We start from the raw sequence: 21,375 nt of genomic DNA, 5'->3' as shown, positions 1-21,375 counted from the left end.
TGATGATAACATATTTCCCAAGGGTATATATCCTTTCACATAATATCTTTTAAAAGTTTGGAGAATGTGATCAAACTTGGATCATATTCCCCAATATATCTTTCCAATTATCATCAGTTTCAATTAGATATATTTAGAATAAGTGACCTATTACGAAAACAATTCTGTTTTCTGAGGGGACTTCACATTACGTTCCTTGACGTTCTTCCCTTTGGCTGTCTTCTTATTTAATTATTCTGCACTCTTTGTGATTAAAATGTCCATCTTGTTTGCTGGTATTCAAATTTGGTGTAAACCATAAATAGCACAAATTAATTAAATAAAACAGCTCGCTCAAATTACATAAATCAGTTTACACAGACTAGATCTTGCACTGCCTAACAGAGCTGGCGGCACAAATACTTTGTTTATTACATTGTATCATTACTCGGGGGAATACATATCAAATAAACAACTTGGTTATGTCGATACAAATCAGTCGGGTAGAGGAATCCTGACCGATGTCAGCCCAGAGACATTTACTAGCGCATGCAGAATATACTGTCATCATAGATATATCAGTACACTTTCCTAAACCAAACTAATGTTCGTGAAGAAAAATTACTTTTATAATTATAATTTGCTTGACGCTAGCATAGGAATGTACAAACGTAACAGAAAGCAAATTATGTTTCTAAAAACATAATCATTTATCGATCGTTAATACAGTTTTTTAAAGAAAGTATGGAGAATTACATTCTCCATGAAACTGAAGTTCTTAGAACTTTACCGACAACCTTAACTTAGGCGAGGTTCTAGCTGGAAAACACAACTCCTGTCCGGCATAGAAGTAAGATAAAACCTTGTATTCATGCATGTTGAATACATGTAAATGTACATTAATGAAGTTGCTCAATAATAAACATGAGACATGTCAACATGTTTATTTTGTCATTATCAAATGCCAATTTTGTTGGATAGCCTCGTAGTTTTGACAGTATAATCATGATCTTGTGTATGTTAGCAAGCTATCATAACATACAAACGTCGGTGTGATTTACAAAACATAAGGTAGGAAGGGTTTTGTTCGTAGTATATTCGTTTGTATACACTGTACAACAAGCTATGGATGAAGGGGAGTTAAGAAGCTTGTGTCGTTGTAGCTATACCATGGTGGAGTACCTTTGTCAATCCTATGTCCACGGCTGTGATTGTCGACGCAATGCAATGTCTCTGAAAAACTACCTATTTCTCCTGTTCAGGTTTGCTAGCGTAATATATAATTGATATGTTATGGATATACACATTATTTCGATGTTACAGTTTATGTTTCTCGTTGGTGGGCCATTGTACTATGTTGTGAGAGCTCGGCTGGTCTCAATCGGGGCACCCATCTTTTCATAAACACCAATTTGTCGAAGGCAACTGCAAATTTCTTGTTGGTAATGTAATACACAAGCCAGTTAAGTGAGGGATGGAGATGTGCAAAAACTGTGATATACAGATGGATGGCATGGGAGAAAGTGTTATGGGTGTCTACAACCATCAATATAGCGAAGGGTATCCAGCAAGTCGAAAACACAGCGTACACCACAAAGATAGTCCGAGCGAGGTGGAGGGACTTCCGAACGGCTTTTCTTTGTAATAATGATGGAATTGATAGGTGGTCCTGGTGGTTTGGTTTTTGTCGTCTTTCGTTTTTTTCAGCATCCGTGATATCAGAGGCTGATATCATAGTGGCAGAAAGTTGTGAATGTTGTTGAATGCGTTTCTGACTTTTTAAAACATATATATACAAACTGATATAGGAAATTCCTGTCACAATAACTGGCACCCAGACAAGAGTCACTGAAAAAACGACGGTATAGGGGAAGGTAGCCATCCTATCCCAGATACATTCTAAACTCTTACGGTCGAAGCTGTGGTCGCCTATTCCAGCCAGATTAAGAAGCACCAGTGTGATACCGACCATATAGAGGGCGCCACATATGATGATGCAATTCCGGCCGGTGAAGATCCGGTTGTAGTGACGGTTATGGCATATGTGGATGTACCTGTTAAAGCTGAGGCAGGCGATGGAGCCCAGGGACACGATACAGGAAACAGTACATATGGAGGCTATCGTTCGACACAGTCCTGGAACACGATCGAAGAACTGCTCGCCTTCGAGTTTAGCTGAAATTACAAGGCCTATTATTAACGAAATTGTAACATCTCTAAATGATTATAAATATATATATAATTCAATCTTGCATGTAATATGCATTTTCATTAGCTTGGTAAAAAAAAAGCCCATAAAAATAACATCGCCGTTTCTAATGTCGGTGTTGGTTGGCTGATACAGTGGTGTAATGATTTTTAAGAGAACAAAGTCCATTAATAATGTGTATTTCCACAGGGATTATGTACAGCAGATCAAATTATAAGGATTGGTTTATAGATATAAGTTATGAAACTATCATACAAAAATACGTGTGCACTTTCATCATACATCTCTTGAACATAAATTACAAAATAAATCACGTTAATTCTTAAGTATTGGGATCGACAATCGAATAGAAAAAATACTTAAGAGCAGATCTATACATGTATTCCATTTGAACAGTTTTAAGTGTCCAAACTATGCAATGTTCAGTTGATTTTGTTCTCATTTGTTTTTTAATTCAAAACCAGAAAGAATGAAATTCATCTTCAGCACGTGATAACTGATTACGTCATTGAAATCCTATTCATGATACCGTTACGTGACGAAGAACATTATAACAAAATGATATGAACACGGATGACATCTGGATTGTTGGTTAATATCCGCCATCGTCTGAATGATTATAGAACTACATAGTTAGATACGCCTTCATTATAGTGAGAGCATTATATAATTTTTTCCAAATGTACTTTCGGAAGGAAGTAAAATACGTGCATACTGTAATGAAACATACAAACACTACTAGTGGATATGATGTTTTTGGGTGATATATTGCATCCAGAATAAAACATGTAATTAAGCATGGGTAAAATAATTGGTAAAAATTGTGGAGATGCCGGGGATTGAACCCGGGGCCTTTCACATGCGAAGCGAACGCTCTACCACTGAGCTACATCCCCTATATATGTATATATAGTTTCGATAGCAGGAATGTAGGTTTATCTTCGGTGTATACATTTTATCAATTACTGATAAAGATATATCAGAAGCATCTAATAATCAATATTATATAAAAAAAAAAATGTAGCTGTATAAATATAAAATAGAGAATTAGCATTCATATACTTGCACAGCTAATAAGTTCTGATGGATATAAAGATATAATTTAAACGTATGTATTCTTGTCAAAAATTCATACATTCTTTTTCACCAATTACATAACACCTGTCGCCTACATTTGTACAGAATCTAGAGAGTAAATAAATAAGGTTCATAAATCTGCCAAAATCAGCTTGATATGATGTTTTTAGTCCCCTACCGGTGAAACCGGGGGACTATAGGTGTCCTCCCCGTCCGTCCGTCTGTCGGCCCCCTCAGTTTTCTACAATTTTCTCGACAATGCTTCAAATAATGTTGATGAAAGTTGGCATGACACTTCAGTATGAGAAGCTACATATCAACTTCGAGTTTCAGGTTTCAAGGTCAATGTTACTGGTTTAGCGGGGGCCTGTATGAGACATGTGTTGCTTTATCAATACTCTCGAAAATGCTTGTTAAATCTGCAATTGAATACAAATAGATAAACAGATCGTCTAGATGAAACAAATACACAACAGTCTCGCTTTATGAAAGTGTCACTGTAACCTAATGTAACCACCCATAACCAAACTACCACAACCAGTCCAGCATATAAATGAATGGATTAATCAATTAATGATGTGTACGATATGATTATGGATACAATATACATAATAATGATGCTTACTTTATGCCAATGGGTGTATGATAGTTATGAAAATCCAATGAGCAAATGTGATTGATTGAAGAATGTTAAATTTAAGATTACAGAGAGTAAGAACCCTCCTGTGCGAGGACAATATTGGTAAGGAGACGGAACCCAAGGCCTTAACACTGGCCGTCATCCAACAAAGCTGGCCTTGGAGCATTAAAAAGATAAGAGAACAAAAATGCCTGAATTGAATTGGTCGTTTGAGATCAAAATCATTTTTCAAAATAGGGAAGATTGTTCCTTCTGGTATAAGATTTGTCATACACAACATACACAGCTGCTAGTATGCCAGCCGATTTATCTATGTGACTAACCTGTATTATGGGATTTATATGATAGTTTGAACTTGATGTTCTTCTCTATTAACACATAAAGTAGTCGCATAAATATGACTTTGAATAAAGAAGAGACATTTTTAATACAAGAACATAAACCTAGGGTTTCCCTTTATTTACAATTTTTCACTGCAGCGATATAATTAATCGTCAGAGAATCCGTATCTCTAGATATTATAACATTCATACATAAAAATCGATGATTTTCACTGTATTACCACAATATTTACATAAACGTATGTAAAATCAATTAGTACATAGTTGTTCATTCAGCTATCTATTATTTATATAATAATCTTATAAACAAGTAAATATGTCATATCTTTTTTTAAAGTCTATATTTGGGAAAACGAAAAAATACGGGCTTGTAAATAAACAAACAAACAAAGGATTTACTCTAGGATCATTAAATAAATATATATCAATAAGATAAAACCGTGTGTTTCGGAAGGCCAATCATCTCCTGGTTTATCGCCGAGAGTATCCATGTATATCTAGGTCAAAATGAGATCATTATCTAAAATCAATCAGAAGCATTTTAATGAACATTAAACACCTCTGATATCACATTACATTGGTTTTTAATGACTTTATGATGATTATCATTTAAATGATCACTATTACATTCGTCGGTGAAAGCTGTGTTGATTTTTCTTTACAAGTTTCGGTTTAATATGGTGCATGTCATATCGTTCCAGTGTCCATATTAACACATATACAATTACTAAAACCGGCGTTTCATTATTTATCTGTGTCACAGTTTATTATTCCCCAGCCATTACATGCAGGTCGTAAAAGGTTCATCAACTGTACACACATAATTTCCAATAAAAAAAGCAATTTTCTCTGAAGGTTTATAGCCTCATCAAAATGACTGTGTATACATTATAGGTTCCACCTGAACTTCAGCTTTACGATCACAAGCACCAAGCTTCTCGACCCAATCCGATAACCCGTAAACTTATTAGTATCATACGGGTTCCTAGTGTTCTGTCATATACGGAAATAGTCAAATGACGGAGTCAATTGATCATAACAACGATATATTTTATTTTAATTAATAGAATAACGGTGGCAGAGATCGATTTTAGGTTAGCTGTACGACAGTTACTAATGGAAACGGCTCGACTTTTTTTATTTAAGAATGGTAGTTGTAGGTCGATGGTTCAGCTGGTTTCATCAATTGAAAGTTGAGAAATTAGCAACAGTAAAAAATGATGCAAAAAGGACGAACATCTTATGGCAGTCACGGGGATCAAGTCATACCTCCTGCGGTTAACACAGAGAATTTGGTACCTAGGAACCTGACACATTGTTTACATAGACAATAAGGGGCTTTATGGGGCTATATACCCACGAGAAAATAGACACCTTACACATTCTATCCATAGGATGTTACAAGAACTATAGTCATGTGAAACTACGTAAATACATTGTATCTATAGGATACCATAAAATGCCACACGGAATACAGTCACAAAAACAAGACAATTTATTGTATCTATAGGATACCACAAGATGTCACTAGGAATATTCTCACGAGGAATTAGACCAATGCCAGTACATTGTATCCATAGGTTACCGTAGGATGCAACGCGGACTAGAGTCACGTACAAAATATAGATAAACACATTGTATCGATAGGATACCATCAGAGAAACTAGACACCTTAAATATTGTATTTATAGAATAACACACGACTAAGGTCATAACTACTACATGGTCTAAATCATGATTAACTAGACACCTTATACATTGTATCTAACGGCCACCACATGGTCTAAATCATGATTAACTAGACACCTTATACATTGTATCTAATGGCCACCACATGGTCTAAATCATGATTAACTAGACACCTTATACATTGTATCTAACGGCCACCACATGGTCTAAATCATGATTAACTAGACACCTTATACATTGTATCTAACGGCCACCACATGGTCTAAATCATTATTAACTAGACACCTTATACATTGTATCTAACGGCCACCACATGGTCTAAATCATTATTAACTAGACACCTTACACACTGTAACCCTTTGTTACCACAAGGATCTTTGTCACTAGAAGCTAAATTAATTACATGCTGTATACATACACCACTGTTAGGACAAAATTGCAAGTATAAATGGTCAGCTATCGATTCTTGATTCCCAAATGGACTGTAGTAAACTAACTTGTACATTTGTAAATCCTGAACAACGACTGATTTAGCTAATGATTACACGAGTTACTTACCTACTATACCCATAGGGTCAGCTACCGTAGTGATATATAGATCAGATATAGCCAAGTTGACGATGAAGATAGACTCCCTATTCTTTAGTGACTTCTGCGTTGATACTGCGACGATCACTAGAACGTTTCCGAAAGTTCCGACGATGGAAGCAAATGTGAGGACAATGATACAAGGAATAGCAAGTCCAGGGCTCTCCTGAAGGAACTGGTGGCGGCCCCATATCTGATCAGAATGGATGGCAGTCGGGGCTTCCATCGTTGTTGTATAGTTATCCATTTTGTTTGACTAGTTATCACCCTGCCAACACACACAATGATAAGCTATTATAATAATAACATTGCTACGTGTAACCAAGCACAACATTGAGTACAGTGTTGTCATCGGTCTCTATGGGAAGGGACGTCTTCAACATTCTGATGGCAAAACTGCCCCCAAAATCGTTATACATGCAACGGTTGGTAGATGTAAAGACATAAAAATATTTCTAGTGCCAAAACAAGCACCTATTATTGCTGCGCCGCAAAGATACTGTTCTCATTTATAATTCAGTTTTATCATGTTTAAGCTTTTAACTTGCTGATGGGATTGAGCTTCTTTCTCGGCAGCAGACTTGAATCCTTTTAAAATTTATATTACATACAATAACATTGCCGAGGCACACGCCCATCTCAAGTCAACGTTCAAGTCATAGCGAATGCTCTGTCAACATATTTTTTCTTTTCTAGCATAAACCAATGTTAAGATCACCATCCCCTTAAATCATTAATCAATACCCTCCCCCTGGAGTCCAAAGTGGTAAAGAGCATTAGCTGTCCCATCTCTGTTGTGTCAGAACCGAGAACTTTCTGTTTCACGAGGAAAGAGGCATTGTCAGTTAAAACGGAAACAAATGTACCTGCAACTCTAAATAATTCATTTGTTGCATGATCGCAAATTTTAAATGTTAATAATACCAGACGTCAAACATAGTTTAACTTGATTTGTAGAAAAATAATATTGATTTACTACAAGCAGGCAAACTTTAAAACGTTTTGTTTAAAAAAAACCCAAAAAAAACACCAGTCATTTAGAACTCTCCGTAGAGAGTCAGTAGCTATTCCGAATAGCAGAACATCCCACAAAGCTATTGGAGGTTATGAGAAGACCTCTGTACGTTACCTGACTGACTGACACACGGAGAGACACCATAGTAGCAGTAATAACAATGCCAACGGCCATGTCAGCAGTTGATACTTGTTAATAGCATTGATCACGAAAAACATCAAAGAAAAATGTCTATACTGACAATTACTATTAATATAATAGGGTAAAGGCTAAGCTGAAGGAGTCTTGGTTACACGTATACGAAAGAGTAACAAAATGCACGTTGTAATCTGTCGTTTTGAAATGTTTTTAATTTTGCTTGTTACATTGTATGTTATGGAAGAGGACATGCTGACCTTTCTCAAAACATATTAATAAGTATATGTAGGCTTATTCATTGTATCACTAACAACTTGCTGAACAAGTACATATGTAATATAACAGTCGATATGTCGAGTAGAACAACATTAACTATCCTATTATTACATGTGTTTGTTGAGAAAGTAACGCGATGTCACAGAAAGATGGAACCATTGACTAGTCCGATCGTTTAACTGCTTAATTTCGTGTCAATATTTACAACTACAAATCGGAATCGTTTTCGTATCAATACGCGGATGTACAAATACCGGTACATAATGTACGCTCAAGCTTTGATTTATTGTCTAAAATTTGTAAATAAGCACGTGGGCTCTAATAAGTACGTAGTTACGAGGTTTCTAATCCGTATAAATTTACTGCCTCTGATTTATAGATATATGCATCTATGGTATCTCATTTGAAGATAAATTTGCGGGTTATGATTTTCAAATAGATATATGATGTATAATTTCTACATATGTATGCGGCCTCTAATTTGTACATACACTGTATGTGATATGACCATCTGTATATAAATATGTGGTATTGGAAATCGATGGAATTATAATATTTAATTAGCACAAAGATACGTGGTCGCTAATTTATAGATATATAGCTATATATGCGGTTTCTAATTTCTCCGCAGATAAGCAGTCTCTAATCTACTTGTATCATACTATAGATCTGAAGTATCGAATTCTTTGATATCTTCTTTCGTGTCTTTTTCAATTTGCTTTTCGGAATATTGCAGCGGATCATCTCGTAAACAACATATTTCCTTCGAAATTATCTTGTACAGGCAGTATGGCGTAAATTCTGCAAATGCATTACCACTAATGTAAGTAGGCATGCATGTTTTCTTAATCAAACTCACGGAATTTACTATCACAAGTGTACTGAGGTCAGACAAGACTGAAAACAAAGTAAATCAAAAACAGAAAATAATAATAAAAAAGACGGTACAAATTGAGTGATTTAGTTACTTCTCTACGGACTGCAGCCATTATACATTGCCAGTGTCATTGTAAGTACAGACATCGCGTGTCGACATTTTAGTTAGAAGGAAAGTCTGGCCTATAATGTATTGCATTAGATAACCTTGTTGGTGAGGGACAATCATTGCAATGTATCTGTATTAAAACTGGTACACTGTCTACCTTAGGCGACAACTACATACCGGGCCTTTCTCAAGAGGACCAGTATTCTATCATATATAGCATGACAAAGGTCCATTAACCGTTTTTACAGCTATACTGTCGGAATGTTACTGATACAGAATGAAATCAAATTAGGACATTACAATGTCTCGGAATAGCGTCTTCCTACGGAACTCCTTGGTGACCTGAGTGACAACAACATTTTTACCAGGCTTCAGTATGGCATGTTCATGGTAATCGTGCTCTTGGTTCATATCACTACTTCGCTTGGATCCCACATAAAATATCTCATCAAGTCTGAAACGCCTCGTTTGCAAAAATGATTACTAGTCCTGCACGTGCCGAACCTTGATAATAATTTCTTTTGAATTTACATGAAAGAATAATCTGTCCTGTGTACGTTTCCTGTTTACAACGGAATGTAAATATATCGGAGAAACTGTCCTTTAAAACTGGAGAAAAAAATCAGATAACCTAAATTATCAAACGGGCAACTCCCAATCATAAACTGATCTAATCATTACACTGCTGTCGGAAATAACAAGTTGCATCTCTACTGAAGAAATTGCGAATAAAAAGAGTAGAAAAACAGTATGATCGGGAGGTCAGCCGAGGCCTATTCCGATCGAATACATGTCGGACGTTAAGAATAACAATGACCTTCATTAATGATTGTAAACACATGTACGATGTACCCGGTAAAGGTGACAGTTATACACTACGATAGAACTGTTTATATTCTATAGTACTGTAGATAAACATATAAATGTACAGTATATCGAATGTCTATGTACATGTACTCGTATTTGATTAAAAATAGCCGGTTCTTCTTACTTGTATGCACTGGGGTCTGGGGAGAGCTAGGTAACTCGGCAATCGAACGACTGATATGTTGTGACCTCCGTACTGAATCTCGTGTCCAATCACAAGTATTTAAAGTGAAATGAATGTTGCATACGAGTTGAGTTGTCAGATTAAAGACTTTTTTTATTGTTCTGTTAACTATCGAACGAAATATAACGTTTCACAGTTTCAAAACAAATTTTGTCTCTAAATAAAAACAGTGGCAAATTTAAATATAAACAAAAATATAAATCTGCATTGATACCTCAGAATAATCTCATATATGAAAATACACACACAAAAAAAACCAGGTTAAAATCAAGGCAGATATGTTTTGTTTATCCAGTATAGTTATTGATTTTCTCTTTCCATGTTTATTATTGACACCAATACCGGTACCAATCTAACATCGCTGTGGGAATATGTTTTTGGTCTTGACGATCAGGAATCGGAAACAATTTTTTATTCATTACTGTTCAGGGACCAATTAACAGTCGATGTAATTGCTAATCAAGATTTATATCCATTGCCATAACAAAATCAACAGTTGATGTGAAATCAATTCTAGTGTTAAACCAGTAGAAACGTTTGTTTGTTTGGGTTGTGTTGCTACTATAAATGCGCTCTTAGCAGTAACTCGAACAAACAAATCTCCGCTGACGTCACTCAACCTAGTGATAAATAGCGTCTTCAGACAGATCGGTACAAAATTCCATCAATCTGAAAATCAGATAAAATTTCAATCAGGTCTGCATTACAATTTGAGTGGATGTTTACGTAAGAATATAACATTATTGACTCTACTTGTTTGTTGCCGTAGTGATTACGATTTTTGTAGTGTGAATGGAAACATGTTACTGTCGTTATTTAAAGTTCTACTGTTTAATACGTTAATACTTCTGGACGGTAAGACGTGTTTCGTAAAATATAAAACTGGTTTTAACAATATCGACATCTGCACCATGACACGTAGATCCGAGAAGATGAACTCGTCTTAACACATAAAACAGCAGGCAACGTTAACGTCAGTCAGCATCTAGCAACCGTGAACAGGTACTGTATAGTTGGTCATTTTCGCGGGGATACAGTTTCGCTATATCCGCGGTCATATAATATAGCGCTAAAATAAATATCCAGCGACTGTTTACATATATATGTGCAAACATACGGAAGTGTTAACTACAGAATGTATACAAGGCGTGGTTGTTAGAAAGTAAATACTCGGGAACGGACAACCGCAAACTGTCATTAGCCGCGTGATTTAAGAACTATACACTAAACACAACATCCATGTTGCCATCATTACATGTGGTAGCGAGATAATAAGTAAACATCCCATTCAGGTATAAACAAAAGGTGAAGTCATTAAGCTTCCGTGATTGAATACATAAAATACCTAACTTCTCACTATGAAAGATGGAACCCAGAAAAAGAGTCTTCAGGTCTGGCGAAATGAAGGAACGCCTCTTTCTGACTAAAACATAACCATTGAATTCGAATTCGCATCATGACTCTTAAATTACCCGACATCTAATAGGAATCTTTTTGTAGAAAGTCTCAATCAGCACGAAAAATTCCCTAGCTAAATTAGCCCCGGTGAAAAAACTGCATCTCTTGGGAAATCAAATGTAGAATTATTGAGTTATTGACATGTACATGCAATTAACTTTTTAAAATGTAGTTAAAGTATGTTTAGATAAAGTGAGTCGTATCATTTAGGAGTAAGAAAAAGGAATTTCTATTTCCCCTTCAAAGCATCGAGTTGTACAGATGTAGAGTCTGTTATACGTTAAAAACGAGTTATGTCTACTTCTCACCAATGTCATTTAAACCATACATATGGTACGTATCTATAGTTAATGTTTGTATGGACCAGTAAAATCCAATTTGATTTATTTGTATGAATTATATAAAAGTACAAATGTGAGGTGGCAGTGTTGCATACAGGAATACATTAACACAATTATGATACTTATTTAACACTTGTTTATCAACAATTTTGAAGTCATTGCATAAGTGATAGAAATAATATATCGTGTTGGACTTTTGAAATGATAAAAAAACATAACGTAACTATCTATCACATTGTTTAATAGAAGTGCCAGTATAGGCTAATGAAAATTGTCTTTATGTTTATATTAGTTCCTTGAGTGTTTTATTTCAAGAGGGGTGTGTCTGTTTGATGTAAAAGACAATTTTCCCCTTTCATCTCAGCGTTACCAATATACAGCTGCATTAGAAAAATATACTTAAGAATTGTTTAAACCTTGAATGAACTTCAGTTGTCATTATATATCTCCGTTTCTGAAGTACATGCGGTGTGCAAAGTATGTCCGAACTTCATATATCGTTTTGATACACGCTACGTGTTAATTTTTCTTTAGTTACTTTAATTTCCTCACAGTCATGTGAACATTTCCGGCTTGTGAGGAGTTCCGTTAATTCCCGGACATGTTTACGAGATAGTTGGGTAATGGATATGAGTTGGCATGCAGTTAATGATGCCTTAAAATATCCAATTGGCATGATAATCTCACTAGATCCTTAATCAATAAAGACATGCTTTTGTCAGGATTCTCGAACATATCTGGTCTTTGTTTTGATGAACCCTATAGAGACAAAACAGCAATAAACGTGATAAGATATTATTTTATCAGAATTATACTTATGTAGTATTCGTTTTACTCTATGGTTAAAATACTGTTGCTATAAAGTTGTATTTGAGTACGTTCATAATTACCGATTTTAATATTGATTTTGTAATGAAATCTGGCAAAGTGAAACGCAACTTGGACCGCCATGCTGGATCTGGACTAATTTGATTATGTATTGACAATTAAATTTATTGATCTAGTGTTTTAAATCAGCTAAATAAATGTGTTCATTGGAGCTTCTTGTATTTCTTAGAACTATGAAGACTGCAAGACCTTCCGCTGAGCCCCATATATCGGAGGTAGACACATCATTATATATCAATGCTGTTGTTGCGGTACATAGATATTTTGGCGCTTGTTTGAGGTATTTGGTAATTATCCAGACTGTTTCGTATATTGTAAACAATTGCAAAGATGGGGAATAAATATTCAATGACAAAAAGTATTTGTGAAGTTAATAGAATACAGAATGGAACAGATAATTTCGTTCTTGTTTTGAAAGTAGAAAGTAAATTTGAATCAGTGATATTTCTCTCTTGGCAATTGAATGATTCAACTTAAAACGAAAAACCGGGAAAATTCTAGTCAATTATCCAACTATCAGTAATTACGTAGTGATGCGTTAGACAGTTTAAATGACCATTAGTCGGCAAAATTTACTACCAAAACCAATCAACTTTTTCTCTCGATGGTCATTACGTAATAAGTAGGACGAGTTTCCAGGTCTTCTAAATACAACTACATTGTACATGTATAAAAATACAGCGAAGGGGAAAATCTTCGGTACAAAAAATGTCTTAGGCATGCAAACGTCATTACAAATGTATGTGTTGTATTGATTTACACAGAGCTACTAAGTAGACTGAAAATCAAATTAATTAGTTTAACGAAATGCATTAACAGTGAAGATTGACAAAGCACAATGGATAATAATAGACTAAACGTGTTATAAGGGAATATTAAAGAAGGGTGCAATAAAACAAATCAGTCGTTGGGAATGGTTAGTTGTAGTCTCGTTTTGAATACAATTTGTCATGATCATTTCAGAAATAAAGCAGTGCATCATTAAGGAAAGGCTGGTTATGTATCCTATCGCTCATATCATCAAGTTGGTTTTTACCTTCTACAACACGCCATTGTAATGTCATATATGCATAGCTTCAGTACTTTCTAGGAAACACAACAACATATTAGCGCTGTTGCATTATTTTTTTTACCATACTTCAAAGTATTCTTGTAAAAGACGGAGTTGGAAATTTCAAATGAAATTAGAGAAAAGTGTTCATATTGGTGTTACAGGTTTTGCTAATGAACTCCCCCAAAATCAATAAATGTTTCTAATCGACGTGTCAAAGCTTCACGACAGAGTACTCATATCGCACGGGCCTAATTAACATGCGACAGCTTGCTCTGGCTGTCTAAATAGCACGCGCAGTAGAAGCAATTGTAAACAGGAAAAAGAACTCAGACTCTGGAATCACATTGAGCTCATACGTAGTTAGGTTCTATATAAATAAGACCGGATCAAATAGTGTTATTGACAGATCAATTGGAACACCCAGCTGTGTCATAGCACCAATGTTTAATTCATAAGGAAAACACTAAGAACATCGAAAAACAAATCTATATGATTATGTTTATTATTTCAATACATATGAATTCTAAATGAAAGGGTGCTCGGCATTAGTGTTTAATAAGAACAAGTTATTACGACTGAATACCTTGGAAAAACCATTTTATTTTATTTGCTAAAAGAGTGTTGTTTAATTTGTATTTTTAAATCGTATTTTTCTCGCGTCCAATGTTGTAAATATGCAGACCCCAAAGACCTTATGCCGTGCACCAGAAATGATCTTTCGCTTCCTGTTTGTCACAGTGTACAAGAAAAACCAGTTGTGTGCTCGCTGTTTTATGACACATTTTTAGCTAATTAAACCTCGATAACAGACATAAAAGAGAAACATTTAGAATAGCATTTGGACAGAATGACACAGCATACAGCGGCAACAACAACAACAACTATGTACAATTATACATACAATGTATGTCAAACGATTGTACAAACACGTCACAAATTTTAATACAAAGTTAGATACAGGAGAGCAAAATATCGAATCAAAATAATCATCAGCGCCCGAACGTAGGTAAAACATACCATCAATACAAGTACACGACAAAAACATCAATATACAACTAAATCAACCCACACAAACAATACAATTAAACAACATAAACCACAAAGGCAACACGCAATTACTAATGAAACAACACAAAAACGTCAACGAAACAATCCAAAATAGTGGAAAGGTAAATAGGACTTCTTAATAAAACGAAACTGCCTTGACTGTTTCTTCATATAACAAAACTGTCTGGACGGTTTCTTCATACAATCTAATTGTCTGGACTGTTTCATTATATCATCTAACTGCTCGGGCTGTTTCATTATACCATCTACCTGCCCGGGCTGTTTCGTTATATCATCTAACTGCCCGGAATGTTTCGTTTCGGTAATAAAATCTAATTGTTATACTGTTTCTTCATATAACCATACATAATGTCTCGACTGCTTCCTTATATGTTCAAAGGGGCCGTGATAGCTCGGTCGATTAGAGTGCTGGCCTTGTAAGATGATGTGACGACCTAGCCGTGTCGGTTTTTGTTTCTTGGAAAGTTGAGAAACGGGGCAGTCTGTGCTTTAGTGGTTGTGTCTTTGGGGAAGACACTTAACACTAATTACTCTGGATGACATGCGACGGGCCTTCCGTATGCTGTTCAGTAAGGTAGTCACCAACTAATACAAGGAGAACCTGCCTCAAAATGACACTGGCTGTTCAAGGGGCAATAAACATAGCAAAGAAACAAACAAACAAATCCTTAGTAACGTGTTGATATTATATTTACGAATCTATATATTTTTTTCAAAATGTATAATCCGACAGTCATACTGTTGTATACCAATTGACTGTCTGCCTCTATTCTACATATCCATTATCGTTGGCAGTACGGTAAGTGCGCCCGATATGTAGTATATTGACTTGTTCCTCGCAATTAGCAGGCGATAGATGTATGTTCTTAGTTTTGGCCATATACAAATCAATGTGTCATTGATAAAAAATAATCGTTTTGTTGATAATTAAATCACAAGCATCTCAACAATAATGAACTAGATAACACCTATCGATTATCTAATGTCAACAAATTCGGAGTAAACTACTGATCCTTATCAATAATAAATAAGTATGTCTTTAATTGGACAGAATACCTGTCTGACATTTAATTAGACAACATACCTGTCTGACACCTAATAATATGCGACACATCTGCCAGATACTGCATTCGACAACATAAATACCTTTCCAATCCTTAATTAGGAAAACCATCCTTGTCCGAACTGTAAGAAGACTAGGCAATATATTTGCCCGAACAACACATCCGATCCTCCTTAATTAATAAACACACCTGTCGCCGCTTCCTTGCATTTTCCTGTTCCTACTATTTAAACTCCACAGTCGTTCTAAATGTTGGATCCTGGCTAACAAGCGTTAATCATTATCCAAAGAACTCTTTGATAGCCATCAGACAGATGATAAGGAACACTGTGTGATACCGGATAACATCGAAGATTTATATCTAGTTTGTTTTTCCGACACGGAAGCTGTAGAGGTCCGGAGTGTACATTTATCAGATGCCACGGACTATTTATAGAGAACTATAGATGTGAGGATTTTGGAAGGTGAACTTAAACTATTTAGCAGATCTTTTAAAAAGCTCATCTACCATTCTGAGAAATAGGAATCAACATGATAAATGAATAAAACCTGAAATCCACGTGTCTGATACGTTAGTTATAAACAACATCAATGGCAAGTGTAACATTGCAAAAATCAACTCTGTATTTGACCTAAATGTGTTAGGATTTAGTGTCTCCCCGGGATATATATATACCGGTATATTTTTTGGTATTTCAATCAAGATGCACAGAGATGACACTTGAGGTAATTCGAGAAATTTGATAACACATTTTACGATAAATTTGAGACATATTGACAAAATATACCGTGAAAGTCGTGACTTATGTTCTGTGAGATGTTGTACATCTTGTAATGATAATATATGTCATATAAACATAAGAGACATTCATGTACATATGCAGGTGAGAAATCATACAAATGTCATATACAATGTACATATGTATATGGAAACTAAGGCGTGTATTTTAACAGGCGATAGATTAATAGTGTCTTTAATAACTAGCATGACTCTCCTGAATTGTTATGATACAAATGTCAATCATCGCTGTTTTGCCTCAAGAAACTTAGTCATCACTGTGTCTAACTCTAACAATGCCAGAGAGGACATTCGTTCTCCATACATATTTTATCTCCGGTATGTCATCCATAGAAAATCAATATTTTCATATGATATTATTAAAATAATAAATTCTTGAAAATGGTTTAATAAAAAAAATGTTATCTTGAAAAGTGATGTGAAAGCCCGAGACTACTGCCTGACGATGCGCCTGACAGTCCCTTGTCCGAGACAGTAAATTAGCCCTGCTTAGCCTTCAGTATTTTGAGAGTACATGATCTGGTTTACCCGTTGTCATTATAGTGTGACCGGGTGGGTGTTCCGGTGGGTGTCAGTATTATATGACCGGGTGGGTGTTCCGGTGGGTGTCAGTATTATATGACCGGGTGGGTGTTCCGCTGGGTGTCAGTATTATATGACCGGGTGGGTGTTCTGCTGGGTGTCAGTATTATATGACCGGGTGGGTGTTCCGGTGGGTGTCAGTATTATATGACCGGGTGGGTGTTCCGCTGGGTGTCAGTATTATATAACCGGGTGTGTGTTCTGCTGGGTGTCAGTATTATATGACCGGGTGGGTGTTCTGCTGGGTGTCAGTATTATGTGACCGGGTGGGTATTCTGCTGGGTGTCAGTATTATATGACCGGGTGGGTGTTCTGCTGGGTGTCAGTATTATATGACCGGGTGGGTGTTCTGCTGGGTGTCTTCATCAGAATGCTGCAGTGAGATATTAATTAAAAAGTAGACAGCAGTTCCTCGCTTATCACACGAACCTATCTCAGCCTCACACAAACACACGCAGTCACACACATGATGCCGATAAGACTTCGCATTACCATTTAATTAACTACGAGTCTATAGCACACACGATAAGTCGTTAGGGAAAGGGCAATTGTTAATTATTTGTGTATATTTACCTAATGTTTGCTTGGTGTATCTCCTTTTTGAACGGCCAGGGTCATTTAGAGTATCTCTATAGTAGTTGGTGACTACCACAACATACAGGAGACCCCCTGCATGCCTTCCAGACTAACTATAGTAAAGTGTCTTGCCAAAGGAAACAACCACGACAGTACAGACAGGTCCATTATTTAGCTTCTCATCTTCCCGAGAAATACTAACCGACTGAGCTATCGCGGATCTTTATCGAAGTAACAGAACAATAAAGTGTTGTACATTCTTCAGTTTAAGTGCTCAACGTTGAACATTTAATTGACAGATAATCAGGAAACCAGGCAGTGTGACACGTTACATTCAAAAGCATCTCACTTGTGAATGTGCAAACAGAGTAAGCAAGCGTTGTTCGTAAAAACAAGGAAAAGCAATTATGAGATAGTATCTAAAGCATGTCATCATATTGGAATATGATAGCGAATAAAATATGCAATTGCATTAACACTGATCCAGTGATTTCTGATCATATCGCTAAGTTACTGTACTGTTATTCAACCACTATTGCATGTACTACTGCTACTAATATACCACTACCATCCTCACCACCACCATCACCACCACCACTACTACTACTACTACTACTACTACTACTACTACTACTACTACTACTACTACCACCACCACCACCACCACCACCACCACCACTACTACTACTACTACTACTACTACTACTACTACTAATACTATTACTACTACTACTACTACTATTACTACTACTACTACTACTACTACTACTACTATTATTATTATTATTATTACTACTACTTTGTAAAATATGATAAGATACTCACATGTGAATTAAAACTGGTACTACATGTCCTCAACACCGATCGGTTTGCAGAGCTGAGTTAAACTCAACAGGTCCGGTAGCGTGACTACTCCAATATTATAGAAATTCAAACCACTCAGCTCAAGACTGTTCAAGTTATGATTTCCGTCACAAAGTTTTACGGTAAAGATGATATTGGTCATCTATCTCGATTTTGTTTCTAACAACACACTCAGATCTTGAGATTTTTCCATTAACGTTTTAATGCTACTTAACAAGTTCAGTCCGTATCGAAGCTACAGTAGCCGAGCACGAGTCTGTGTGCGCCACTCCAGTGAATCGCGATGACGGCTGTTGCCTGGTGATGCTATATCCATACTCTATCTCTGTCCTTCTCTGTTGATTAGATCTGAATGGTATCGATTTCCGGACAGCGATCTGTGACCGGGACCCTAGAGACTCCGACCAGTAGGCACAAGACGGTCCTCCTTTCTTAACTTTTGTAACGACTGCATCCATCTAAATAAAGTGTTGTAAACATCGACGACAGCCCATTATCGCCATACTCTAAGGAATACACACGGTGGTGGTCCCTTGTTGGTCCAATTATGGTTGGTCAGTGCTGTTTGACGCTTTGCTAATGATCCATATTCGTATAACGTTACTAGACACCAATGACTGGTTATCGAATTAACTTACAATTGTATGGTATTATAAGCTGATGTAGTGTTGCTGAACTCTACGTCTGCGAGAGTATCTGTTTAGTCAGGTTATATATACCTGAATATAAACCCACACCGTGTTTTCTAATGTTGTAGAATCTGAAAAAAAACCCCAAAGAAAACCACAGAGCTATCTCAAGCTATGTGTGATACTATTTAAACACCCGCGGTGAACTAGCGTTAAATTCTACAGTGATTTCGCCACAGGTGTAGAATTATGTTACATTTAAGTATAGGGATGTATCGCGATAATATATAGCAGCATATGCTATTTTCACGAATCGCATGTTTTGTGCTCTTTGTTGTGATGCTCGAAGGGTCTTCTAGCCCTTTAGTAGTAACTCATTCATTGGACCCTCTTGTAAAATTCTACCTCTTGACTGGCCTACTATCTATTGGACGAGGAGTTGCAAAGTTTAAAATGAGAAGAGCCAAATAATTGATAAAAAGACCAACACATTCACCCAACCACCATCCGCATGAGCACCAAGCATGCATGATGTTGGCATATGTTCCGTTATGTTATCGCGATAATCAAACTTTAAACACAGCAAAATATAACAACTCAGTCGGATGTTCTCTTCTACATGTAAATCTATATTCACCTTTATATATCTTATCTTCTTTCTTTATCAAGAGAAGTCATTAAGACCTCTTTTAGACTGAAGTGCAGTAGTATCATTGTGTCATTCAAAAGCGTGCGAAAATGTATAAACGTTGAATTTTAGCATTGTTACATCATTTTTCTGATTAAAAAATGAAGAATATATACCTGCTTGCTTATCAGGAAGGAAAGCTGACAAATCTGACGATTGACTGGTAGTGTTATTAGATAAACATAAGTTCCGTGTATGTCAGGCTGCTGGTGACAATGTAACGTTCTGGATTGATCAGGATACATCCTTGTACAGGAAACACTTACCTAAAAAAGGCACTGCTAAATCTGCTATTTTTATGGCGATGCCTTATCGAATTTACTGATTTTTGCTTTTTCTATGTTGAGTTATAAAAATAACACATGTTTAAATCATTTGTGTTTTTTCTGTCCCCATTCTAATATATACAATATATAACGAACATTTATTTTACCATTTCAGAGAGTTTAATGTGTTGTTTGATCCAGTTTCCAGACTCTGGACTAAGTACCAACATTTCTAGTGGAATACATCTGTTTTGGTTCATTAATTAACTGTTGCATATCTTTCATCGACATTTTATTTATCTTTTGTTATATTTCCATCCTCGTTTTATTAAATTAATACCTTTCATATCCATTTTAGTATCAAATTTACATTTTTTTTATTAACACATTTCAGTTTTCATCTCTTTATTCATTCATTTAATTTATTTCTCCGTTGTTCAACTACATCCAATTTTTCTGCTAATAGGTTATCTTTTATGTTACACAGCTTGCGGCTACCTCACAGAACATACGGGAGGACCGCCACATGCTATCGGAGCGATTGGGGCAAATGCATTATCCAAATACACAGTCATAACAAGATATAAAATGCTAGCCGACCCGAGCTTGGATCAGACACCTATTTGCCGACTACCGACTGAATTATGCCCCTTTATTACATAGATAAGTGATAAGAAACAACAAATAGGTAACAAACTACATATTTGATTTTTATTTCATGAAAACATTCGGAATATTCTGTATAAAATATATATTTTTCAAACATATCAAAAATACTTTCGATCAAATACCTGTCTTAAATTATTAAACATATTAAAAGAGTAAAACACCAATATGTATTATGCACCGACAGCTGCACCGTGTGCATTCAATACGTAATTGTAAAGGACAACGATGAAAGATCTAATATAGAAAACAAATTAATAAGAATCCGTTTAAACATTTTGAAAAATTGGATACATATATAAGTCAACTCATATCTACAACAGTCTTAGTATACACCCTCACACTATTACCGATTACATGTTAATACCTTCTAATAATCCCATAGCTAATAAGTAAATATAACAATATCGTCATACCAATTAACAAGGAAACATAACAATATCGT

At 35.8% G+C, this 21,375-nt stretch overlaps 1 protein-coding gene and 1 non-coding gene across 2 annotated transcripts; both read right to left on the bottom strand.

Moving 5' to 3' along the window:
* Positions 1-362: 362 nt before the first annotated feature.
* On the bottom strand, positions 363-19,120 carry LOC117330394 (melatonin receptor type 1B-B-like). Its single transcript, XM_033888660.1, has 3 exons — positions 18,643-19,120; positions 6,494-6,791; positions 363-2,154 (listed from the first exon to the last, which is right to left on the bottom strand). Exons 2-3 carry the CDS (start codon positions 6,768-6,770, stop codon positions 1,304-1,306), a joined length of 1,128 nt encoding a protein of 375 aa, XP_033744551.1. The 5' UTR covers positions 6,771-6,791; positions 18,643-19,120; the 3' UTR covers positions 363-1,303.
* Trnaa-cgc lies at positions 3,013-3,084 on the bottom strand. Its single transcript has one exon. It is a non-coding gene; the product is annotated as a tRNA-Ala (tRNA).
* Positions 19,121-21,375: the final 2,255 nt, after the last annotated feature.

Source organism: Pecten maximus, chromosome 7 (assembly GCF_902652985.1).
Source record: "Pecten maximus chromosome 7, xPecMax1.1, whole genome shotgun sequence".
Taxonomy (NCBI): domain Eukaryota; kingdom Metazoa; phylum Mollusca; class Bivalvia; order Pectinida; family Pectinidae; genus Pecten; species Pecten maximus.
This window is presented reverse-complemented; position numbering and strand designations above follow the sequence as displayed.

Bases quoted from the DNA above. Each gene is read 5' to 3' on its own strand.
- LOC117330394 (XM_033888660.1), bottom strand. From the start codon at position 6,770: ATGGATAACTATACAACAACGATGGAAGCCCCGACTGCCATCCATTCT. The intron at 2,155-6,493 runs GTAAGTAACTCG...TTGTAATTTCAG, and splicing joins TGACCCTATGGGTATAGTAG to CTAAACTCGAAGGCGAGCAG.